Here is a 27491-nt window from a genome sequence, read left to right as displayed (position 1 = left end):
CTACTGAACAACCCCTAAACAAGTGTTAAAGATTTAATCCAGCAATAGCATTAAGCATTATAAATCGATGAAGCTAAACAACACAAGCACAAGCGGTTGCATTTAATTCAGTCGAGTGTTCTTCCTAAGATCTAATAATTTCTGACGCAACAAATCATTAAACCCTAGTTGCTTTGCAGATTAGAGGGATCAAACAATTATGGATTTGATATCTAATCTAGTAATAGATTGTAACAAATAATAAACTAGTAGGCCTTCCTAGCAATCAAACGAAATAATCATAGACATAAACATAGAAGAACATTCGTTATCCAAAGCATGAATCAAATAATAAAAACCAAATTAGATCTCATAGTTTGGTGGATTCTGAGGCTTCTGCTTCCTTCAACCAAGTACAAGAGTTTAGCCACACATGGTCATGGTGAAAACTCCAAGAGAATCAGTGAAAAGAGAAGAGAGGAGAAGAGAAGAGAAGAGAGGAGAGAAGAAGAGAAGAGAGGAGAGGATGCTCCAAATCTTCTTACCTTCTCTCTAGGTTTTTCTCCTCTTATCTACTTCCCCCAAGAGAGAAGCCTACAAAATCTCCTAAAATTTCTCTAGATAACAATCTACAAGTCTGACTTATCAAGAAAAGACTCAAAAATAACATAAATCAAAGTTCTTGTGTGAGTGGGAGAGTGGTGAAATCGCGGATGAAAGGTTCAAGGCTAAGGAAGATCTTCAACACGTCACTAGTGCAGTTTTAGAGAATTCGTGCCCAATTTCGACCTCGATGCAGTCCAATTCTATCAAAATACGAAACATAAAAGTTGTGGAACTTTTCCTTATCTTTCAAACGCATCTTGAATCATTTCAATCAGAGTCCGGATGAGAGAGTTATACTCAATATACCACACGGCGCCGAAACTATGTAAAATGACCCGATTAGCCTTGTTTCTCACCTAACGCCTCCTTTCGTGCCTTAAACCAAAATATAAGAATTATGAGTGCATTTGGGCATAAAATAAATATAAAAGGCTAATTATTAAGGGAGAAAAATATGATATTTTTCATTCTCATCAAATCCCCCCACACTTAGACCTTGCCCGTCCTCGGGCAAGACAAAACTTAAGCAAACTAAGCAAACTATTCTACCAAAGTTTAAACTCAATCTTCCTTCATCTTTTTCCACAAATATTCTAGGTTAACTATTGCAAACCGTTAAATCAACATGACCAAGTTATACACGACTCATCTATCATCCAATCCAGTTTTTGCTACTACAAACCAGGTAGTAAACTAGGGAATTTTTTTTTCTCTCTTTTTCCTTTTTCTCTCTTTGGTGGAAGTGAGTGCATTTTATGCTCCATCTCACTTTTAGGACTTAGTCAGTGGGTGCATTTTATGCTCCGTCCCACTGTTTGAATTGCTGGCTAGTAGGTGCATTTTATGCTCCATCCTACTATTGAATTGCTTGGTTGGTAGGTGCATTTTATGCTCCGTCCTACCAATTGTAGCAATAGTAAAATACTTACCCTATTTACTTAAACCTGGATTTAGGACTAGCTTAAAAAAAAGGGATGGCTTCAGGTGAATCTTGTATTCCCTAATCATATTTCTTTACTAAGTTCACAAGAGTTGTCCTTGAACATTGTTTCAATTGATTCCAAAAGAGTTGAGTTTTTTTTTTTTCGAACAAATGTAAAAAAACACAACCTAAATCAAATTTGTAAAACGCAACCTAAAGTCTAACCTAAATCCCCTCCCCCACACTTAAAACTTACATTGTCCCCAATGTGAGGTGAAATGCAAAGAAAGGGCAGAAAAAACTAAACTAGAAATGCAAAAACAAAAAGAAAAAGGAAAAACAAATTCCATATTTTTAATAATCATAAATCGGATCCTCTAACTCTCGTGGTTGCAGCTTTTGGTGTTCTCCCCTTTCATCCATCATGGGCGGATTCAAATCTGGGATAGGGGCTTGCAAAATAGAGGGTAATGGTCTCTCATTAGAAATCGGCAACATAATATAATGAGCATTACCTGACTGTTGTAACTCTAGAGAATCATTCAATGTTGCAACCGTTTCCTGCAAATCGACATTCAACATTGGCCCCTCTTTCTCAAGATGCTTACTAATGGCAATCTCCAACCCATCATTCCCTTCAAGTTTAAAAGCTTCCTGTGCTAAAGAATCAAGCATATCAACAGAATGAACAGGATTATCATTAGTAGGATATTTCATGGCATTAGAATAGGTAACCCACAGAGTCTTTTGGGTAGCCTACGAATAGGAAACGGCTGATCTTGGATTCCAACTTGTCCGCACTCGTTCTTTTAAAGTGCGCTGGACAACCCCAAATCTTCAAGTGTCGTACACTTGGTTTATTTCATGTCCAAAACTCATAGGAAGTCTTCGGAACTGATTTGATTGGAACCCAGTTCAGCACGTATATCACAGTCTCCATTGCAAAACCCCAAAAGGATGTGGGCCACTCCGAGTGTACGAGAAGTGATCGGACCATATCCAATAAGGTCCTATTCCTCGCCAAGTCAATAATGCCACAGGCACGTGAGATTAACTGTATCACGGATTCTTTTCTTGGGGATATCAGCTGATGTAGTTTCCGCTATGTTAGTTTCTAGAGAAGGATGAAGAACATAGAGACCATTCTCCAGTTCACCGTATGCGATGAATTTATTGTTTCTTTTTATAGTAATCGTATTACTAAAAAGGATAGAATATCCATCCGCACATAGTTTTGAGACAGAAATCAAATTTCTTCTTAAATTTTGCATAAAAAGACAATCTTTAAGTACAATAGATCATTCTCTAAAAAATAACTCTACGGAACCTATGGCCAGAGCTGCAACACTTGCAGAAGTCCCCAAGTAAAGCATTACTTCTCCTTCACTCAGCCTTCTGCTTACCTTGCACCCCTGCAGTGAGTTACACACATGAGTTGAAGACCCGGAGTCAATACACCAGGACGCAGAAGCTACCAATAAATTGGTTTCTATGACACAAGATTCGAAATTACCTTTCTTGGATTCCAGGTATTGAGGACAGTTCCTCTTCTAGTGGCCGGTCTGCTTGCAAAAGTGACATGCATCAGATGCCCTGTCTTTCTTCTGCTTCTTAGGCTTGGCGGCTTTCTTCTGGGGCTTCTTTGCCTTCCTCTTTTTCTTGCCCGATTTGCTAGCTTCAACAAGCATAGCCACCGGTTCATCCTTTTTAATCAGTTCTTCGGCCCTCTACAACAAATTGTTGAGTTTCTGAATGCTGACATTCAGCTTATTCATGTTATATTTAATGATGAACGGATTAAAGGAAGGAGGCAAAGAATTAAGGATGGCATCCACTTGCGTGGAAAGATCTAGCCTGGATCCAAGAGCTTCAAGCTCATTGATGTAACCCATCATCCGAAGACAATGGTCATGAACTTGTTGCCCCTTGGACATCTGTGCGGTCATGAACTATTTCAAGACCTTATGCCGAGTAGAACGGTTCTGCTCTTCATACATCGTCTTTAAACTATCCAATATGTCCTTGGCTAGTTCGATCTGATCGAACTGCCTCTGTATTGGATTGTCTAGGGAGGCAATGATATAGCATTGGTCTAGGGAGTTTTTATCCTCCCAATCTTGAAATTCCCTCCTTCGGGCCTCAGAAGCCCTATCACCCGGACGCTCCGGGGCAGGATTTTTAGCCACCTTATTTAGCTTTTCCGAAGTTAGGACCAGCATAAGGTTACGGCACCAGTCAGCATAGTTTGGTCCTTTAAGCTTGTTGTCATCAAGAAGCTTTGCAAATTGTCCATTTTCCATTTTCTGATAAAAGAGCAAACATTAGTCCACAACCTAATTTGATTCATGTTCATTACATAGATATGGCTTTTAATCTATGTTCCATTCTCATTTTTTCATCTCTGAGATTTCCCTCCCATCTCAGTGACGGAGACAACGACTTGTCTCTGGAAATGTGGGAAACCACATAGGGTGCATGGAGCCAACTGTTTCAGCTGCAAAAACCCCCCACCTTTCTGTGAAGGATCATATCCACTCATCATATGAGCTTTCCCTTTGGCCTCTGTCAGACAAGGTACATAGCCATTTTAGGTTAAACCTTTATGTCTAGTGAGTGCTTACTCATCATATTCGTGAACACCAAGGTATCGTGAGAATGTTCCCATTTTCTGGTGAAGCCCCTCCCACATCGGTCTATGACGCCCCTATCATCTTATGAAACACTCAGACAAATCCAACAGCAAATGGATAGCCCATTTTCTAGTGCGTTTCCTCATTACTGAAGGACCCATCTTCATGCTAATGATGGAAGGCCTTTAGAGAGTTCATCATATGAATCTCCTTATCACATGCACTCATATTGGCTCCCACTAACTTTTATAAATCTTGATTTTGGTGGGCCCAAATCGGCTAGGGTTCTGCACGTATCCTCTTCAGGAGGTGTGGGGCCCACCATTGAGGGAGATCATCCAATGATCTTTAGGGACACCATGGTAATGATGTGCATTCAGCCATGGTGTGCGCAAGAGCCACTGTCGTATCTGCATGGGCCAATCACTTATGGCCCATGAACGTTGCACATCACACATCCATACATCACATGCAGGGATAAATTGATCCAATCAATTAAATATCTGTAAAGCCCATAATTAAAACCCATTTTAATCCATAATATTAACAATTAACATTATCTAGGAATATGGGCCGAATTAGGGTTAAGCAGTTTGGCCCATATAGCTTAACTGCAATAGTGGGCCTTTAGTAGTTTTAACAATTTAAAACCGGGCCTTACAGGTTGGGCCGAATTAAACACTTAATTAATTATCAATCCTTAGGCCCATTAGTGGGAAATTAGGGCTGACATCAGCCTTGATCGAACCCTAGATTCGGTCCAACCAGTTTGGACCAATCTGGTTCGAATGGGTCTAGGGTTTGATCTTTAATTAAAGATTTAATTCAAGAAACTGATATGAAATTAAATACTGATTAAAGAAAATCAAGAATCAGTCAAAGAGGGTTGTTCGCACATTCCATCCTACAAAACAAAGGTTAGATCATAGTATGCAGTTTCATAAACTGCAAATCGCAGATAGTGATTTTCCCATCTGCGAAATCTCCTTCGTTGAGCCGCCATCTTCGATCCAAGAATAATAAAATAGAAATCCTAAAATTTTCTATTAATATTACATCAGATCGAATCCTATACATTCAATCTAAAAAATAAAAAAAAATTATTTTGCAAACCAAATATAATAAATCAAGAAACTGCAAATCACAGGTTCACTGCGCCAATCAAGATTTCGATCTCCAGTTGTACAAACAGCCAATAAATCAAGAAAATTATAAAGAACAATTCTAAATAAAATTCAGATTTATAAAAAAATAATTTCAGATCATTCGCCCTTTTATCTGGTAACAATTTCCCAAGAAAACCCTAATCTGCGCAAATCGGGTAGAACGCCTTTTGCCCATTTGCGTAGGTTCAGATCTGGTTTAATTCGGTTCAAGACTTGAACCATGGCTCTGATACCACTGAAGGAATGAGAGATCCATCATATGGATGGCCGAACCCTGCAGGTAGGTTGGCCGAAATTTCAAAAATTTCCTCTCCCCTCATCTGGGAATCACATTCCCTATTTTAGAAAACCAGCATTTTCAATGATCAATCTTGAACCATTAACCGAACCAAATCTGAAACCAGAAGCAAGAGAGGGATATACTTGATACGAAGAAACAATATCTCCCAACAAAGGTGTTCACGCCCAAAGAAAGACTCAAAAGACTGTTCCCACTGAAAATGACACAGTGAATGGTGGAGCAGAATCAGTAGTGTTCGTCCAACGAACCGAACCCTTAGCAAGAATTTGCTGGAGGATATGAGCACAACTTCGAATCAGCCTTTCTCCAACGATTGATATCAAGATGCAATCTTGATCATTCCTACTAGAAAGAGGAGATCGTACTGGCAGTTATGGCGGTGGCAGGAAGGAGGCGGCAGAAAGAAATAGCGTAGTGATGCTATGTTCTTTCTTCTGTAACTCTAGCTTTGTAAGTCAGAATGTGTGTTAGAGGCTGTCGCCCCCTCGTCCTTTTATAACCTTAAAGGGATTAGCTCCTAATCCCATTAGGAGTTGCTGATCCAAATCATATTTGGATCTGAATTCCCTTTTAAGTGATAAGGGTAAACCCTTATCTTATTTGCAGATTAGATCAGCCCTCTCATAATCTTATTAGAAAGTTTCCAGATTTAAATCTCATTTAGATCTAGACTCTCTGAGTGGATAGGGTTAAGGCCCTATCCTATCTGCTAATCAAATCTCAGATCCGCCCCTTTTTTAATTGATCAAATCAGTCCAATTCAAAATGGGCTTTAGGCCCATGAAGTGTTTAGTGCTCAGTATGCTTCCAAATTGCTGCCTAGTTGGTCTTCTTTGTATGGCGTGGGATCCAAACATTGATCTACACATCAGCCACAAGGGTTTAGCACAGCCTTTGTTACAAGGCCTGGCTGAATACAGTGTTATGGACAGAGCACCCCCTGAGCCCATCACATGGGCAGCTAATGGGCCCAACACTTACAATAAGTGTTCCCTGGGCCAAGTCACCTTATAAAAACCCAGCGACTGTGGGCAGATAGAAGATTAGCCCATCAAGTATTACCCTCAATGGTCTTACACTTAACCTCTCAGACCATAATGATCAAACACTATCCAACAAGAGAGGACCTCTCCCTCGGCTGCAAGGAACAGTGCTGCATTCTCTACTCACATGGATCCTAGGAATTAAAACCTTTTGCAAACATTTTGAAACCATAACATATATATGTATATCCGTATATAAATATATTTTACCAAACAAATTTCAACGATTGAAATCCATTACCGGCAGTTTGGTTTTTATCAGAGAGAGTGCATCCCTGATCATTACCTTTGTCCGACAAAGGGGCTGATCCTGTCACTATGATCACCCACTTAGATGAATTTTGAAACTGTCCCAACATACCCAGATTTTGACACCCTCTAAAAATCTCACTGATTGGCATATCAAAGACAGCCCAATCCGACACCTAGTGCAGTATCATAATCAAGTCTTGGGGTCAGGTGTAACTTTCCAGTTTTTCCCATCAATCTCCAAGGACCAAGGCAATACTGGAAATCTGGTCCGGTTTAGGTGGTTCTTCACAAGAACCGAATCCTTCAGCAAGAATTCGATGGAGGGTATGTGAGCACAACTTCAAATAAGTTTTTCACCAAAAACTGATATCAAGAACTTTTCTTGATCGCTCCTATAGGTGGAGAATGAACTGGCAATGGTGGCAGCAGGAGGAGAAGACAAGAGCAGAAAATGGCACAGTCTTACTGTTGCTTTCCTTCTCTCTTGTATCTGAGATCAGATTAGTGAATGGAGGTTCGCCCTCCTCCTCCTTTTATAGCCTTAAATAGAGTAGCTCCTAATCTCATTAGGAGTTTCCTAATCCAAATTTGTATTTGGATCTGAACTCTCTTTAAGAGATAAGGATAAACCCTTATCTTATCTACAGATTAAGATCAGCCCTCTAAATCTAATTAGGAGTTTCCTAATCCAAATCATTATTTGGATCTGGACTCTCTGAGTGGATAGGGATAACTCCCTATCCTATCTACTGATCCAAATCCGAGAACCGCCCCTCTTTAATTAATCAACTTAAACCAGTTCGATTTGGGATTTAGGTCCATTAAGTCCATGTGCTCACTAACCTTCCAAACTACTGCCCAATTGGATTTCCTAGTATGGCGTGGGACCCAAACATTGATCTACACATCAGCCACATGGGTTCAGCCCAGCCTCTGTTACAAGGCCTGGCCAAATTCACTGTAAAAAATAGTGAACCCCTGAGCCCATCACCATGGGCTCTTAATGGGCCCAACACTTACACTAAGTGGTCCTTGGGTCAAGCCACCTTATAAAAACCCAAGGACTGCGAGCAAATGCAAGATTAGCCCATCAGACATTACCCTCAATGGTCTTACACTTAACCTCTTAGCCCATAATGATCAAACACTGCTCGACAAAAGAGGACCTCTCCCTCGGCTGTAAGGAATATTGCTGCACTCTTCTACTCACATGGATCCTGGGAATTAAAACCTTTTGCAAACATTTTGAAACCATCATATATATGTATATCTCTATATAAATATATTTTGCAAAAAGAAATTTCAACGATTGAAAATCGGTTGCCGGCAGCATTGGTTTCCATCAGAGGGAGTGCATCCCTGATAATTCACTTTGTCCGATAAAGGGGCTGATCTTGTCACTATGATCACCCACTCAAATGAATTCTCAGACTGTCCCAACATACTCAGGTTTTGACCCCCTCTAAGGATCTCACTGATTGGCATATCAAAGATAGCCCAATTAGACACATAGTGCAGTAACATAATTGATAGCTATAAATATATAACCCTAGCAAGTGCACTAGTTATCAAGTAGTATAATAATATCATTCCCACGAGGATTTAACAAAATAAGTATTAGAATCACAGTTTTCCCTAATTATTTGGACAATCAAAATTTAGGATTGAGCAAGAACTACTGAAAATAAGATTGGAACAATAAAAACAAGGGTGATCACTAATCGAATATGCAAATGATGGAATCGCTAGGACTTTTGGTCCACCTAACCAATGCAATGAATATTGATGGGTCCAATTATCCAAGACTAATTGTTATTCCCATAAGCTGAGATTTTCACAAATTTATTTAATATTATCTCTCGAGATATACTAAACCTATGCCCATCAGGTAACCTTCAATCTCTCGAGTAGAGCTCTCAAAATGGAAGTGCATTAAGTCCAAGAAAACCATTAAATTCAGATGAATCATGTATATATATCTCTATATACCATTGAATTCACACTATGAATTATTCTGTCAATTATTTGAATTCCTCTCTCAATTCATTCACATAACCCAAATCAATTAAGAGGTGCCAAGCTCTTAATTGCGTTAAGCACAATAATTCATAGACTATATGGAAATCACAATCTTGGATAAATCAACAAGATAAAAATATATTCGTTAACATGGTTAGGCTTTCCATAGCCCTAGCAAGAAACAAATCAGTTCATGATGGAAGAATTAAAACAAACAAAGGGGAAGAAAGAACTCTTGAATTCGCCCATGGTGCTGAGATCTCCTCTTCTTGAAGTTTCTTGAATTCTTGAACCTTTCTTGAACCCTTCTTGACTGATTGCTCCTTGTTTCTTGATTCAGATCAGAAGTTGAATGATTGAATAATTCAGTGATCCTGTGCTCCCTCCTTGTCCACCCCCTTCTTCTTTTAGATCAAAGGGGAGAGGGTGGTCTCCTACTTTCTCTTGAAGTTGATCTTTTCAAGAAATAGAAAGTTCTATCCTAATTCTAATCCTATCTCTTTATCTCTTGAACTCAATCCCTTTTTTCACTCTGAGATTACATCAACAATTTAAATCTAGAAGGATTTTTCTTAGTTTCTTGTTCTTAGATTCGTAATAGACCTCCATTGCGAATTGGGCTTCAGGCGTGGATTGGGCCTTCCTATGAAATTTCCCAGAATTCGGGCCCGGATTTGACTTCGATGCAGGCCGAATCTGTGAAAGCCCAAAACATGAAAGTTGTGGTTTTTTCTCTTATCTTTCCAGTGGATATTGAATCATCCAATTCAGAGTTCAGAAATGCGAGTTAGGCCCAGATCACTGAACGATGTCGAAACTGTGTAAAATCATCCGATTTGTCTTTCTTTGCTCTTGATGCCTTTTTTTATACCCTGAACCAAAATACAAGAGATATGAGTCCAATTAGATGCTAATTTAGTATAAAAGACAAAATAACTGGGGATAAAAATATGATAAATTCTCCTCTCATCAAGTCCCCCACACTTAAACTCTTGCCCGTCCTCGGGCAAGACAAAACTCAAAACAAAAATTAAAACAAGAACAAATTAACTAAAGATTTGTTTTGGATTTCTCTCCACAGGGTAATTGTTCTCCCGCATACCTTGATCTAGTATTAATGGTCCTCCCATTCGTCCACTTCTTTTCCTTTTTAACTTGTCAAGGAATAATCTTGAATCGCCAATCCTCATGTCCCCAATGTGAGGTCGACAATCAAGGGAAGCAGGCATCTCTTCGCATGAATAATTTAGGGCTAGAGTAAGCCCTCTTTGTTTTCATAATCACATGTGGCAAGATTCAAAAAAGTACCCTCTCATGATTTTTCAGAACGAAACAAGGAATGTTATTACCATAAGCTTGCTCATGTATCACATCTCCACCACTTATCATGAGTGCAATGCATCAAAAGGTGAATTAGGGTTTGGGATCTAGGGATGAGTGCATTTTATGCTCCATCTCACCCTTTTGTTCTTTTAGTGTGTGTGCATTTTATGCTCCATCTCACACTAACTCTTTTTTCTCTTGGTGTGAGTGCATTTTATGCTCCATCTCACATGAGTTTTTATTTTTATTTTTATTTTATTTTTATTTTTTATTTTTTATTTATTTTTTATTTTTTGTTTATATGGATAACATGTTCCAATACATGAACTCATTAACGTGGCCTCAACATGCCTAACAAAACAAGTTCTAGAATAATAAACCCCTATTTGTCTGTTAGAAACCAAATGCTCACAAGGATAAACTCTGTATTGTATCTTGCCCGTTGATTATTCAAACTACTGAGATGCCTTCTATAGCCAGAAATTTTAGCTAGATTTTCCTGCATCCTTTCTTATCTATCCTGCCTAAGCACATGATTCAAGGTGGTTTGCAATTATTCAAAAACAAGTCTCTAAGGAGTAGAAATATCAAAAGGAAAGATAAAAAATGATGATCAAAGCATGCTAGAGTTCAAAAAATTTTATCAACCCCTTACTCCTCCCCCACACTTAAGATATACATTGTCCTCAATGTATGAAATGCGTCAGAAGAACAAGGAGAGAGATTTAAGATGACTTCCCTGAATGCCTCGTTGAGATCCTGCAGATGTGAGATACTAAAAAGAGAAAAACACACTGATAAGAAAAAAAAAAAACTGAACAAACTTAATGGGTTGCCTCTCACAAGCGCTCACTTTAAGTCATGAGCTTGCCTTTCACCTTTCCTTCATGGCGGTTTCAAGGAAAGAATGGACCCATGGTGGATGGGTTGCTCTCCTTCAATATAATGTTTCAACCGGTGTCCATTTACCTTGAATGTACTCCCATCATCATTATGTAGTTCGATTGCTCCATACGGGAATACCTTAGCCACCACAAAAGGTCCGCTCCATCTGGATTTCAATTTCCCAGGAAAGAGCTTTAGGCGAGAACCTTCCCAGCAATTCTAGAATCATGCCATGCCTTGGTTTTTTCTTAGTAGGTGCGGGCATTCTCGTAAGCATGATTCCTCCATTCATCTAACTCGTTGAGCTGAAGTTTCCTTGCCTCACCTACGTTGCTTAATTCAAAATTCAGAAATTTGGTAGCCCAATAAGCTTTATGTTCCAACTCAACGGGTAGATGGCATGCTTTGCTGAAGACTAGTTGGTAGGGTGACATACCAATTGGGGTTTTAAATGCAGTACGGTAAGCCCAAAGTGCATCATCTAACTCTAAGGACCAATCTCTCCTGGATGTGGTAACCATTTTTTCTAAAATATGCTTTAATTCCCTATTAGAGACTTCTACTTGGCCGCTGGTCTGAGGGTGGTAAGGGGTTGCAATTTGGTGTGTAACACCATACTTATTTAACAGTTGCTCAAATTGCCTATTGCAAAAGTGCTTCCCCCCATCACTTATGATGGCTCGAGGTGTTCCAAAATGGGTAAATATGAATTTTTTCATGAATTTAATAACAACTCGAGCATCATTAGTAGGGTAGGCACATGCTTCCACCCATTTTCTCACATAGTCCACAGTCACAAGTATATAAGAATTATTAACAGACTTTGGAAAGGGTCCCATGAAATCGATGCCCCACACATCAAATATTTTGCAGACAAGTATGTTGCTAAAGGGCATCTCATTTCTTTGGGAGATATTACCTGTCCTTTGGCAATGATCGCAAGCACTTACATATTTGAATACATCCCTGAAGAGTGATGGCCAATACAAACTTGTTTGAAGAATTTTTGAAGCAGTCATTGATGCTCCATGGTGACCTCCTGCTTCTTTGTCATGGCAGAATTGTATGACACTTTGTACTTCCTCCTCAGGAATACATCTCCTTATCAAGCCGTCCCTGCAGATTTTGTACAAATAGGGTTCATCCCACAAATAATATTTCACATCAGAGAAAAATTTCTCTCTGTTGATATGTCAGGTGAAGAGGCATCACATTCCCTGCCAAGAAATTAGCCAAATCAGCAAACCAAGGTTCATTATTATCATTAATTGCATAAAGTTGCTCATTTGGGAATTCATCATGTAAGGCTGAATTATCAATATTTTCAACATACTTTTCATCCAGCCCTGATAAATGGTCAGCCACTGTATTCTCACTACCCTTTTTGTCCTTAATTTCTAAATCAAATTCTTGTAACAGCAAGATCCATCGTAGCAGCCTAGGTTTTGCATCCTTCTTAGCAAGCAGATACCTCAAGGCAACATGGTCAGTGAATATGATGACTTTAGATAAGAGCAAATAAGATCTGAATTTTTCAATAGCAAATACTACTGCAAGTAGTTCTTTTTCAGTAGTGGAATAATTTTTTTGTGCTTCATTCATGGTCCTACTTGCATAGTAAATGGTATGGAATTTCTTATCTTTTCTTTGCCCTAAAACTGCGCCTAAGGTATCATTGCTTGCATCACACATTATTTCGAAGGGTAGTTCCCATTCAGGAGCTGATACAATCGGGGCTTGAACCAATTTCTCTTTAAGGGTGTTGAATGCTTGCAAACAATCATCATTGAAATCAAAAGGCACATCCTTAACTAGCAGGTTTGTTAGGGGCCTGGCGATTTTTGAGAAATCCTTGATGAACCGCCTATAAAAACTGGCATGCCCAAGGAAGCCCCTAACATCTTTTATTGATTGTGGTGGAGGTAATTTTTCAATCAGTTCTATTTTAGCTTTATCAACCTCGATGCCCCGGGAGGACACCTTATGCCCTAGAACGATTCCTTCTCTAACCATGAAATGGCATTTTTCTCAGTTTAAAACAAGGTTAGATTCATCACACCTTTGGAGTACCTTTTCCAAATTAATCAAGCATTCATCGAATGATGATCCATAAACAGAGAAATCGTCCATGAAGACTTCCATGAAGTCATCGATGAAGTCACCAAATAATGACATCATACACCGTTGGAAAGTGGCAGGGGCATTGCAAAGTCCAAAAGGCATTCTCCTAAAGGCAAAGGTCCCATAAGGGCAAGTAAAAGTGGTTTTTTCCTGATCTACCAGTGCAATGGGTACTTGAAGGTACCCGGAGTAGCCATCCAGGAAGCAATAATATTCGTGCCCTACAAGTTTCTCTATCATCTGATCAATAAATGGCAGTGGAAAGTGATCTTTCCTGGTGGCCTCATTAAATTTTTGATAGTCTATGCACACCCTCCAACTAGTTATTGTTCTTGTGGGAGTTGATTCATTGTTTTCATTTATGATTACAGTCATCCCACCTTTCTTTGGTACGACTTGAACGGGACTTACCCATGATGAATCCGAAATTGGATAAATAATACATGCTTCGAGCCATTTCAGAATTTCTGCCTTTACTACCTATTGCATTTTTGGATTCAGCCTCCTTTGTGGTTGTGCCTTGGGACTGCAGCCTTCCTCCATCAGAATTTTGTGTGTGCATACCAACGGCCTGATTCCTTTTATGTCTGCAATGCTCCATCCTATGGCTGATATGTGTTGCTTGAGTATCCTCACAAGCTTTTCCTCTTGGAGGCCTATCAAATCAAAAGAGATGATTACAGGTATGGTGGAACTGTCTCCTAAAAACATATATTTTAAATGAAAGGGTAAGGGTTTGAGTTCCAAATCTGGAGATGCTTTGATGGAGGGTAATAGTTGTTTAGCGATCGGCCCATCTAATTGTAGAAACTTCCCTTTTCTTGGCTTGCATTCTTCTTGGCCGGCCTCTAAATAGTTTATTACCTCCTTGTCCTCCACTACCTGCATGTTATTACCAGTTAATGAGACAGTTTGCAAGTGGGTCATCTATCTTTGATTTATTAATTGCTGCTGCCACCACATCAATGGAGTCGATTACATAAACTTCATGTTCTTTAGTGTTAGGATACTTTAGTGTTTGAAAAACATTAAATATCATTTCTTCTCCATTAATCATTTCTTCTCCATCGAATTCAGCATTTCCTATGGTGCAGGGTATAGAGAAACTCCCTGGATCCTTCAGTTTTGGTGGTAGCTTATTTTGAAGAATGGCTGAACATTCTTTGTTTAATTTTATCATCTCACAATCCTCCCATTTTCTTTTGTTGGACATCACCTCCTTTAGGAATTTTGCATACTTGGGCATCTGCGATAACACATCAAGAAGAGGAAGGTTAATGTGAATCTTTTTAAATACTTCTAAAAATTTTTCAAATTGTTTATCTAATTTGGCCTTCAAAACTCTTCTTGGGTAGGGAATAGGGAGTTGGATTTCATGTAAATTTAGTTTAGGGGTACTCCCCTCATTCTCCTTTTGCAGATTGGCCGATTCAGCTTCCTTGTCGTCTTCTTGGGTTTCACCGATTGTCTTCCCACTTCTTAGTGCTATGGCATTCACATGTTCTCTGTGATTTTTTTCTGTGTTGCTGGGCAGCCTTCCTTCTTTCCTTTCTGATAACATGCTTACAACCTGCCCCATTTGAGCTTCTAAGTTCTTAATTGCTATTTCATGGCTTTGGAATTTTGCTTCAGCAGTGTTGATGAACTTAGAAATCATCTCCTCCAGATTGCTCTTTTTCTCTTGTGGGGGTGGTTGGGGTTGGAATCCCATGGGTGCCTTTTGATGATTGTTATTGTTGCTCCAAGAGAAGTTGTGATGACTCCTCCACCCTGCGTTGTATATATTTGAATATGGGTTGTAATTTGTCCTGCCAGCATGAGAGATAAAATTAGCATTCTCATGGGAAATAAAAGGACTATTTAATTGACAATCAGAATTGGCATGTCCTATTTGTCCACATAAATCGCATGAGATGCTAGATGTTGTATTAACAACTATAATACTAAAATTATTCAGTCTTTTATTTAAATTGGCTATTTGCGCAGATAAGGATGCAAAGGAATCAATGTGGTGTACTCCCCTCTGATTGGTTCGATCATTGCTCCACTAGTAGCTGTTTGATGCTATCTCCTCCACTAAGTCATATGCTTCCTCTGGAGTTTTCCTCATGATTGTACCACCTGCGGCAGCATCAATAATGGACCGATTAGAAGGGGTAATACCATTATAAAAGGTTTGTATTTGTCGCCAAATTGGTATCCCATGGTGAGGACACCTCCTAAGCATCTCTTTAAATCTTTCCCATGCTTCATATAGGGATTCCCTCTCAAATTGAGCAAAAGTAGTAATATCATTAATTAATTTTGCTATTTTGGAGGGTGGGAAATATTTAGCCAAAAATTTATGGGTTAAATCATTCCAAGTGGTAATGCATCCTGCAGAGAGTGAGTTGAGCCAATCTTTAGCTCTATCATGCAATGAAAAAGGGAATAATCTTAGCCTAATCGCATCATCACTAACTCCATTGTGTTTAAATGTATCACATATTTCAAGGAAGTTAACAATGTGTGCATTAGGGTCATCACTTGGTAACCCACTAAACTGAATGCTTGATTGGATCATTTGAATTATTGCAGGCTTTATTTCAAAATTATTTGCATGGATGGTGGGCTTGCAAATGTTGGATGTCGCCCCATCAATGTTTGGACAAGCATAATCCAAGAGGGTGCAATTTCCTTCTGCCATCTCTCCTTCTATCTCTATGGCTGGTTCGCAAATAACAACCTCTTCTCTTGATTTTCCTTTGTTGGCCCTTTGCAACAAGCGAAGGGTCCTTTCAATTTCTAGATCGAATTTAGCTAACCCTTCCTGTCTAGTGCGTGTCATGCACTAGTAAATCTGAACCAACAAAAATTCGAACAAACAAATAAAAATAAAAATAATAACAGAAATAAAAGGAAAATAGAATAACAGAAATAAAACAGAAATAAAAGGTCCAAATTAATCAAGGTTAACAAATTCTAATATTATTTTAGGATTAAATCCTCGGCAACGGCGCCAAAAACATGATAGCTATAAATATATAACCCTAGTAAGTGCACTAGTTATCAAATAGTATAATAATATTGTTCTCATGGGGATTTAACAAAATAACTATTAGAATCATAGTTTTCCCTAATTATTTGGACAATTGAAATTTAGGATTGAGCAAGAACTACTGAAAATAAAATTGGAACAACAAAAACAAGGGTGATTACTAATCGAATATACAAATGATGAAATCACTAGGACTTTTGGTCCACCTAACCAATGTAATGAATATTGATGGGTCCAATTATCCAAGACTAATTGTTATTCCCATAAGCTGAGATTTTCACAAATTTATTTAATATTCTCTCTCGAGATATACTAAACCTACGCCCATCAGGTAACCCTTCGATCTCTCGAGTAGAGCTCTCAAGATGGAAGTTCATTAAGTCCAAGAAAACGATTAAATTCAGATGAATCATGTATATATATCTCTATATACCATTCAATTCACACTATGAATTATTTTGTCAATTATGTGAATTCCTCTCTCAATTCATTCACATAACCCAAATCAATTAAGAGGTTGCCAAGCTCTTAATTGCATTAAGCACAATAATTCATAGACTATATGGAAATCACAATCTTGGATAAATCAACAAGATAAAAATATATTCATTAACATGGTTAGGCTTTCCATAGCCCTAGCAAGAAACAAATCAGTTCATGATGGAAGAATTAAAACAAACAAAGGGGAAGAAAGAACTCTTGAATTCGCCCATGGTGCTGAGATCTCCTCTTCTTGAAGTTTCTTGAATTCTTGAACCTTTCTTGAACCCTTCTTGATTGATTGCTCATTGTTTCTTGATTCAGATCAGAAGTTGAATGATTGAATAATTCAGTGATCCAGTGCTCCCTCCTTGTCCGCCCCCTTCTTTTTTTAGATCAAAGGGGAGAGGGTGGTCTCCTACTTTCTCTTGAAGTTGATCTTTTCAAGAAATAGAAAGTTCTATCCTAATTCTAATCCTATCTCTTTATCTCTTGAACTCAATCCCTTTTTTCACTTTGATATTACATCAAGAATTTAAATCTAGAAGGATTCTTCTTAGTTTCTTGTTCTTGGATTCGTAATAGACCTCCTCTGCGAATTGGACTTCAGCCGCGGATTGGGCTTTCATACGAAATTGCCCCGACTTTGGACCCGGATTTGACTTCGATGCAGTTCGAATCTGCGAAAGCCCAAAACATGAAAGTTGTGGCTTTTGCTCTTATCTTTCCATTCGATCTTGAATCAGCCCATTCAGAGTTCGGAAATTCGAGTTAGGCCCAGATCACTGAACGAAGTTGAAACTGTGAAAAATCATCCGATTTGTCTTTCTTTGCTCTTGATGCCTTCTTTTATACCCTGAACCAAAATACAAGAGATATGAGTCTAATTAGATGCTAATTTATTATACAAGACAAAATAATTGGGGATAAAAATATGATAAATTCTCCTTTCATCAAATCCCCCACACTTAAACTCTTGCCCGTCCTCGGGCAAGACAAAACTCAAAACAAAAGTTAAAACAAGAACAAATTAACTAAAGATTTGTTTTGGATTTCTCTCCACAGGGTAATTGTTCTCCCGCATGCCTTGATCCAGTATTAATGGTCCTCCCATTCGTCCACTTCTTTTCCTTTTTAACTTGTCAAGGAATAATCTTGAATCGCTAATCCTCATGTCCCCAATGTGAGGTCGACAATCAAGGGAAGCAGGCATCTCTTCGCATGAATAATTTAGGGCTAGAGTAAGCCCTCTTTGTTTTCATAATCACATGTGGCAATGTATTCGACTTTGGTTGTGGAATCCGCCATGGACCCCTGTTTGCTGGAAAACTCCTGTTTGCTACTTTTCCAGCAAACAGCACACGATCCCATCGTGAAAACATACACAGATGTAGACTTTCTATCATCTGGATCTGACTGGAAATCAACATCAGTATACCCCCAGATCTGTAGTGAGCTACCATCGAATACTCGCCACCTCGATCTGATCGAAGGGTCTTAATTTCTCTCTCTAACTGTTTCTCGACCTCTTGTCTGAATTCTTTGAACTTTTCAAATGATTCAGACTTGTGTCTCATTAGGTACATGTAACGATACTGAGAATAATCATTGGTGAATGTAATAAAGTACACGTGCTGGTTACGAGTCCTAACACTCATGGGACCACATACATCAATATCTATAAGGTCAAGCGTGCCTGTACATCTTTCAGGCTTACCCTTAATTGCTCGTTTCATCATCTTACCCTGAAGGCAAGGTTCACAAGTGGGAAGATCTTCTACAGTTAGAAAATCCAAAGGGCCATCCTTTACCAACCTTGTGATATGATCTAATGAGTTGATGCCCCGGAGTCAATACACCAGGAAGCAGAAGTTACCAACAAATTGGTTTCTATGACACAGGATTCGAAATTACCTTGTTTCTTGGATTCCAGGTATTGAGGACAGTTCCTCTTCTAGTGGCCAGTTTGCTTGCAGAAGTGACAAGCATCTGATGCTCTGTCCTTCTTCTGCTTCTTGGACTTGGCAGCCTTCTTCTGGGGCTTTCTCTTAGCCTTCCTCTTCTTCTTGCCTGATTTGCCAGCTTCAACAAGCATGGCTATGGGCTCATCCTTCTTGATCAGTTCCTTGACCCTCTGCAACATATTGTTGAGTTCCTGGATGCTGACATTCAGATTGTTCGTGTTGTAGTTTATGATGAACTGATTGAAGGAAGGAGGCTGAGAATTCAGGATGGCATCTACCTTCGTGACATGGTCATGTCCGGATCCAAGAGCCTCAAGTCCATTAATTTAACCCACCATCCGAAGACAATGGTCATGAACCTGCTAGTTCTTGGACATCTGCACGGTCATGAACTATTTCAGGACCTTCTGACGAGTAGAACGGTTCTTCTCCTCATACGTCGTCCTTAGACTATCCAGTATGTCCTTCGACAATTCGATCTGATCGAACTGCCTCTGTATTGGATTATCCAGGGAGGCTATGATGTAGCAGCGGACTAGGGAATTCTTTTCTTCCCATTCCTGTTAGTCCCTCCTTTGTGCCTCATAAGCCCTATCACCCGGACACTCCGGGGCAGGATTCTTTGCTACTTTGTCTAGTTTTCAGACATTAGAACCAACATAAGATTACGGTACCAGTCAGCATAGTTTGGGCCCTTTAGTTTGTTGTTGTCCAATAGTTTAGCGAATTGTCCGTTTTCCATTTCTGATAAAAAGCAAACACTAGTCCACAACCTAATTTGATTCATGTTATCTACATAGATATGGCTTTTAATCTATGTTCTATTTCCATTTATTCATCTCTGAGATTTCCCTCCCATCTCGGTGATGGTGACTACGATTATGTCTCTAGAAATGTGGGAAATTACATAGGGTGCATGGAGCCAACTGTTTCAGCTGCATAACCCCACCACCTTTTTATGAAGGATCATATCCACTCATCGTATGAGCTTTCCCTTTGGCCTCTGTCAGACAAGGTTCATTGACATTTTAGGTTAAACCTTTCTGTCCAGTGAGTGCTCACCCATCATATTCATGGACGCCAAGGTATCGTGAGAGAGTCTTCCATTTTAGGATAGGCCCCTCCCACATCGGTCTATGACGCCCCTATCATCTTATGAAACATTCCAACAGAGCCAGCAGCACTTGGATAGCTCGATTTTCTGGTAAGTTTCTTCATAATTGAAGGACCCATCTTCATGCTACTGATGGAAGGCCTTTAGAGAGTTCATCATATGAATCTCCCTATCACATGCACTCATATTTTAGGAGGGAACAAAAGATACGCCCTAGTTTAATTTAGGTGAAACCAAAGTGGCTCCCACTGGCTTTCATAAAGCCAAATTTCGGTGGGCCTTAAATGGCTAGGGTTCCGCATGGTTCCTCTTTAGGGGAGGTGTGGGGCCCACCACAAAGGGAGATTATCCAATGAACTTTAGGGCACCATGGCAATGATGTGCATTCAGCCATGGTGTGCGCAAGAGCCACTATCGTATCTGCATGGGCCAAGTACTTATGGCCCATGAACGTTGCACATCACACATCCATACATCACATGTAGGGATAAAATTGATCCAATCAATTAATATCTATAAAGCCCATTAAAGCCCATAATTATCCATAATATTACTGATTAATATTATCTAGGTATAAGGGCTGAATAGCAAATAGCAGTTTGGCCCATATAGCTTTTATGCAGTTAGTGGGCTTAAGCAGTTTTAACACTTTAAAACTGGGCTTTACAGGTGTGGGACGAATTAGGTCTTGCAATTAAATATCAATCTCTTGACCCAAGAGTGGGAAATTAGGCCTGAGAACAGCCCCCATCGAACCACAGATTTGGTCCAAACAGTTTGGTCCAATCTAGTTCGAATGGGTCTAGTGTTTAATTTTTAATTCAAGCATTAATACAAGAAATTGATCTAAAATTAAATTACTGATTAAAGACAATAAAAAATCAGTACTAGGGCTATTTGCACATCTGCTACCTACAAAATAAATGTTAGATGACAGTTTGCAGTTTTACAAACTGTAAATTGCAGATAGCGAAACCCTAATATGCGAAATCTCCACCTTCTACGCAATCAGCTTCGATCTTGAATAAAATAAAATAGAAAAACCCTAATTTTCTATTAATATTACATCCGATCGAATTCCTATACATTCAGTCTAGAAAATTAAAAATAATTAATTACAGACCAAAAGTAAAAGAACTGTAAAATCGTAGATTTGCTGTGCCAATAAAGACTTCGATCTCCACCGTACAAACAACCCATAAATCAAGAAAAATATAAATAACTATTCTAAATATACTTCGGATTCATAAAGATTTAATTTTAGATCAACAACCCTTAATCTGGGAACCGATTTCCCAAAAAAAACAATTATCTAATACCACTGAAGGGATTAGAGATCTATCATATGGATAGCCGAATCCTGCAGGAAGGTAGGGCAAAATTTCAAAAATTTCTCTCTCTCCCATGTGGGAATCATATTCCCTGATTTAGAAAACTACATTTTCAAGGATCAGTCTTGAACCCTAAACCGAACCAGATCTGAAACCAAAGGTAGGAGAAGGAGATACCTGATACGGGGAAATAATAACTCCTAATGAAGGTGTTCACGCCCAAGGAGATCTCCAAAGACTGCTCCCACTGAAGATGACACAGTGTAGGATGGAGCAGAATCAGCAGGTGGTTCTTCACAAGAACCGAATCCTTCAACAAGAATTCGATGGAGGGTATGTGAGCACAACTTCAAATCAGTTTTTCACCAAAAACTGATATCAAGAACTTTTCTTGATCGCTCCTACAGGTGGAGAATGAACTGGCAATGGCGGCAGCAGGAGGAGAAGACAAGAGCAGAAGATGGCGCAATCTTATTGTTGCTTTCTTTCTCTCTTGTATCTGAGATGAGACTGAGTGAATGGAGGTTTGCCCTCCTCCTCTTTTTATAGCGTTAAAGAGAGCAGCTCTTAATCTCATTAGGAATTTCCTAATCCAAATCTGTATTAGGATACAGACTCTCTTTAAGAGATAAGGATAAACCCTTATCTTATCTGCAGATTAAGATCAACCCTCCTAATCTAATTAGGAGTTTCCTAATCCAAATCATTATTTGGATCTAGACTCTCTGAGTGGATAGGGATAACTCCCTATCCGATCTGCTGATCCAAATCCCAGAACCGCCCCTCTTTAATTAATCAAATTAAACTAGTTCGATTTGGGCTTTAGGTCCATTAAGTCCATGTACTCACTAACCTTCCAAACTGCTGCCCAGTTGGAATTCCTTGTATGGCGTGGGACCCAAACATTGATCTACACATCAGCCACATGGGTTCAACCCAGTCTCTGTTACAAGGCCTGGCCGAATTCACTATAGGAAACAGTGAACCCCTGAGACCATCACCATGGGCTCTTAATGGGCCCAACACTTACACTAAGTGGTCCCTAGGTCAAGCCACCTTATAAAAACCCTAGGATTGTGGGCAGATGCAAGATTAGCCCATCAGGCATTACCCTCAATGGTCTTACACTTAACTCTCAGCCCATAATGATCAAACACTACCCGACAAGAGAGGACCTCTCCCTTGGCTGCAAGGAAAAGTGCTGCACTCTCTACTCACATGGATCCCGGGAATTAAAACCTTTTGCAAACATTTTGAAACTATAATATATATATGTATATCTCTATATAAATATATTTTGCAAAAACAAATTTCAATGATTGAAATCGGATGCTGGCAGCTTTGGTTTCCATCAAAGAGAGTGCATCCCCGATCATTCACTTTGTCCGACAAAGGGGCTGATCCTGTCACTATGATCACCCACTCAGATGAATTCTCAGACTTTCCCAACATTCCCAGGTTTTGACCCCCTCTAAGGATCTCACTGATTGGCATATCAAAGACAGCCCAATCTGACACCTAGTGCAGTATCATAATCGAGTTTAGGGGTCAGGTGTAACATTCCAGTTTTGCCCATCTATCTCTAAGGTTCAGGGCAATACTAGAATTCTGGTCCGGTTTAGGGTTTCAAGAAAACCCACACTGCATGTACCTCAGGTCTTACCCTGGCAGCTGAGACAAGCCACCCCAACCAACTTGGCGGCACATCAGTGTCAGTCTTGGTAGGATAAATCTCCCTAGATCTATCCAACGGCTGTGAAGATTCTAAACTTACACGAGTCTCATATGTGTCCAGTTTAAGGGTATTACACAGAAACACACCACAATAACATGAATCAAATACGTACTTTATTCATTTACAATAAATGTCATAATGTACATCATTCTGATTAGATCTAAGGGCATACATTGTCTAACACAACCAACTTGGCGGCACATCAGTGTCAGCCTTGGCAGGATAAATCTCCCCAGATCTATCCAATGACTATGAAGATTCTAAACTAACACGAGTCTCATATGCGACCAGTTTAAGGGTATTACACAAAAACACAGCATAATATCATGAATCAAATATGTACTTTATTCATTTACATTAAATGTCATAATGTACATCATTCTGATTGGAGCTAAGGGCATACACTGTCTAACACTTTTACCCTCACAATTGTAACAATGGCAAAGTAACTAAGACACACAATCATAAAACAACAAAAGACAAATTTAGCAAAAAATTGTTCTTTACATTTCACTAAGAATTTTCTATACAACAATGGTTTTAAATTCATGAGATAGCCGAACTTCGCCTGATCTCAATGAAGGACTCCAAAACCTAGTTGCACCCTTCAATGCTCTTAAGGTCTTCTAATTCCACCTCGTAGTCGGCAAGGATCCTCTATTGTCTAGACTTCTCAGCTTTGAGCTCCTCCAATTTACCTAAAAACTTGGCAATACTAGCTTCAACCACTTTTCGATGAAGACACACATCCCTCATCAAATGGAATAGTAGAGATTGCGATACATTTAAACTAGCCTTCCAAAATGCATGAGCCTGTTAAACAGTGTATGCCCTTAGCTCCAATCAGATTGATGTACATTATGTCATTTATTGTAAATGAATAAAGTGCATAACTGATTTGTGTTATTATTGTTAGATAGTTATGCCCTTAGCTCCAATCAGATTGATGTACTTTTTGACATTTATTGTAAATGAATAAAGTACATAATTGATTTATGTCATTGTGGTGTGCTTTTTTGTAATACTCTTAAACTGGACACTTAATGAGACTCATGTTAGTTTAGAATCTTCACAGCCGTTGGATAGATCTGGGTGAAAGAATGGTAGGATCCATCTAATGGACGCCATAAAGGTTGCGGAATGGGTGGGCGAATTTCAAAAATTTTCCTACCTTCTCCCAACTGGGAATCATATTCCCTAAATTTAGAATACAATATTCAAGGATCCTACTTGAACCATAATCAAACCAGATCTGTACCAAAAGACAGATGGGAGGAATATACCTGTCCGGAGAAGCACTATCTCCCAAAGTTGGTGTTCACGCCCAAAGAATGCTCCAAGATCCGTTCCTGCTGAAGATGACACAGCTGTGGATGGAACAGAACCAGCAGGGTGCGTCCTACACACTGGATCCTTCGCAAGTATCCTCTGGAAGCACTAAACACTGAATCTATTTCAGTCTTTCTTGCAAGACTGATGTCAAGAACAGATTTCTTGACTTTCTTTTCTGCAAAGATCTAATCTTGCAAAGGAGATGGCGGCGGCAGGAGGAGAACTCTAAAGGCGAAAAGGCTGAACTGCCTTTTCTCTTTTTCTGGAGTATGAGATCTAATCTCAATTCGCAGGAACCTTTCTTGCGATCTTTCTTGATTCGAAAACTGTTGTATTTCTCTCCTTTTTTTGGTTAGGGTTTCTCCTCCTTTCTTCTTGATTAAGAATCCTCTTAATTAGGAGTTATCCCAATCCAAATCAGTATTTGGATAGGGGATAATCTTAATCCTATCTGCAGATAAAGTTAGCTTACTCTTGATCTTATCAGGAGGTTACCAGATTCAAATCTAATTTGAATTTGGTCTCCAAGAGTGGATAAGGCTAAAGGCCCAATCCTTTTACTAACATTAATCTCAGATTCGCCCCAAGGATGGGTGATCATATCAGCCCACCTCGAAATGGGCTTCTGGCTCATTAAGTGTTCAGTGTCTAATTACTTTCCAATCTGCTGCCCAGTTGGGCTTCTTTGTATGGCGTGGGACCCAAGCATTGATCTACACATCAGCAACATGGGTTCGGCCCAGCCTTTAATACAAGGCCCAGCTGAATTCACTGAAAAACTCAATGAACCCCTTGAGTCCATCATATGGACCCTATGGGCCCAACACTTACATTAAGTGGTCCCTGGGCCAAGCCATCTTATAAAAACCCAGGGACTGTGGGCAGGTGCAAGATTAGCCCATCAGGTATTATCCTTAATGGTCTTACACTTAACCTCTCAGCCCTTAATGATCAAGCACTGCCCGACAAGAGAGGACCTCTCCCTCGGCTGCAAGGAACAGTGCCGCACTCTCCTCTCACATGGATCCCGGGAATTAAAACCATTTGCAAACAATTTGAAACCGTACGTATATATATAAATATATTAATTTTGCAAAACAAAATTCCAACGATTGAAATCAACTGCCGATAGTTTGGTTTCCATCAGAGAGAGTGCATTCCCGATCATTACCCTTTGTCCGACAAAGTGGCTGATTCTGTCACTATGATCACCCACTCAAATGAATTCTCAAACTACCCCAACATACCCAGGTTTTGATCCCCGCTAAGGATCTCACTGATTGGCATATCAAAGGCAGCCTGATCCAACACCTAGTGAAGTGTCATAATCGAGTATACGGGTCAGGTGTAACTTTCCAGTTTTGCCCATCTATCTCCAAGGTCCAGGGCAAGAGTGGAAATCTGGTCCGGTTCAAGGATTCAAGTAATCCCATACTGCATGTGCCTCGGGTCTTACCCTGATGGCTGAGACAGGCCATCCCAACACTTGGTGGCACACCAGCATCAGCCTTGGCAGGATAAATCTCCCTAGACTTATCCAACGGCTGTGAACATTTAAAACTAACATGAATCTCTATAAATGTCCAGTTTTAGGGTTTTACACAGAATTAAACCAAACAACATGAATCAAACATGCACTTTATTTATTTCCACTAAATAACAAAAGTACATCAAATCAGATTGAAGCTAAGGGCATACAAAAACTGTCTAACACTGGGGACATTTATCCTACCAAGGCTGACATTGATGTGCCGCCAAGTTGGTTGGGGTGGGTTGTCTTAACTGCCAGGGTGAGATCTGAGGTACATGCAGTGTGGGTTTTCTTGAAACCCTGAACCGGACCAAAATTCCAGTATTTACCCTGGACCTTGGAGATAGATGGAAAAAACTGGAATGTTACACCTAACCCCTAGACTCGATTATGATACTGCACTAGGTGTCTGATTGGGCTGTTTTTGATATACCAATCAGTGAGATCCTTAAAGGGGGTCAAAATTTTGGTATGTTGGGACAGTCTGAGAATTCATCTGAGTGGGTGATCATAGTGACAGTATCAGCCCCTTTGTCGGACATAGCTCCAAAGTAGAATCAACCATCTTGGCAAGGGCAGATCATTGCCTATGTGGCACCGAAGTGTTATACAACAGTTCGGGAATGCCACGTGGCAAGATGTCAGTAGAAGGCCATAAGATGTAAATACAGATGATATTCTCAATGTGCAACTGATGTTTGGATTGGAGTGGATAGGGTTCTTATGGGTAGGATATCCGAACTGCGTTTTTGTATTACCAGAAAACAAAAAGATTGCTTACCATTTTCCAATAGAATCGCTGAATTTAAGCCATTTAGAAACTTGGATTAATCGTTTTAGACTTCTGCTTTTGTTACCTATTAAAGCATTATCAATGTGCCGCCGGCCACTTGGAGAGATTTGATATTATTCACAGAACAATGAGGGGAATCAACAATAAAGAGCCTCATCAGAAATTAAGTACACCGTTACTCAAAGGGCTTTCGAGCTCCACCCCACACAGAAAATACATAAACAAAACAAAGAGAGATGCTGACCAATCTAAATTAACAGTCTGCACAGTTACATCGTTATTCTGATCTGTAAAATTCTACACACACATAGAAGGGATTATCAAGACGAAAGTAGGTGAGAGGGCATCATACATCTTTATAAACGAAACTGTAATATGCAAAATAAAGTAGAACATATAATCCCACAACTTGAGCACATACAGGCTTCTAAAACAGCAAGATCCAACAACGAAAGTGAGAAATCCAGATACAGGTTGGTTGCACAACCCAGTTGAAATCAATTATTACTAATTAGCTTTAATGCGCGCCTGGCAATAGACGTTACATGATCCACCGCTATTTTTGTCGGAGGAGAAGCAACTTTTTCTATATGAGTTCTGGTTGTTCCCCTCTTTATTACAGGCAGGATTATTTGGATCACTAGTCGTTTTACTAATATCAATACCTTTATTTCCTGCAAGAATCCTTCGACTGCTCTCGGACTCCATCAACAGTTCCTCCTCTTCGAAGCATTCCGCAATGGAACCATTACAAGGCTTCTCGAAACTTATTTCTGCAGCAGCAGCGGCATTTGAACGTAGTAGCAACATAAGTAGTACTGTTGCAAAGACGAAAACAATTGACGATCTCATCATCGACGCACCAGTTTCTTTTTCTTTTTTTTCTTCCTCTTTATGCTCTGCTAGTTGCTGGTATTTGCTCCCCAT

The 27491-nt window shown here is 39.5% G+C and overlaps 1 protein-coding gene and 1 non-coding gene across 2 annotated transcripts; one reads left to right on the top strand and one right to left on the bottom strand.

The window, feature by feature from the left end:
• Positions 1–27491, bottom strand: LOC148874563 (uncharacterized). The gene is made up of 9 exons (XM_088962032.1): positions 27185–27491; positions 26872–26932; positions 14144–15055; positions 13691–13903; positions 13186–13353; positions 12373–13131; positions 12046–12242; positions 2023–2166; positions 1–14 (listed from the first exon to the last, which is right to left on the bottom strand). The coding sequence occupies exons 1-9, from the start codon at positions 27489–27491 to the stop codon at positions 1–3; spliced, it is 2775 nt and encodes a 924-aa protein (XP_088818158.1).
• On the top strand, positions 15446–15552 carry LOC148874564 (small nucleolar RNA R71). The gene has a single exon (XR_016106112.1). It is a non-coding gene; the product is annotated as a small nucleolar RNA R71 (small nucleolar RNA).

This window comes from Nelumbo lutea, chromosome 1, assembly GCF_056320005.1.
Source record: "Nelumbo lutea isolate HS-2025 chromosome 1, American lotus-T2T, whole genome shotgun sequence".
NCBI lineage: Eukaryota > Viridiplantae > Streptophyta > Magnoliopsida > Proteales > Nelumbonaceae > Nelumbo > Nelumbo lutea.
This window is presented reverse-complemented; position numbering and strand designations above follow the sequence as displayed.

What these genes read in the sequence shown, in the direction of transcription:
- LOC148874563 (XM_088962032.1), bottom strand. Translation starts at nt 27,491, where the DNA reads ATGGGGAGCAAATACCAGCAACTAGCAGAGCATAAAGAGGAAGAAAAA. An exon ending in TGATCCAAATAATCCTGCCT is followed by an intron (nt 26,933 to 27,184) that starts GTAATAAAGAGG and finishes TGCATATTACAG; the next exon opens with TTTCGTTTATAAAGATGTAT. An exon ending in TCTGAAATGGCTCGAAGCAT is followed by an intron (nt 13,354 to 13,690) that starts GTATTATTTATC and finishes CTTTGCCTTTAG; the next exon opens with GAGAATGCCTTTTGGACTTT.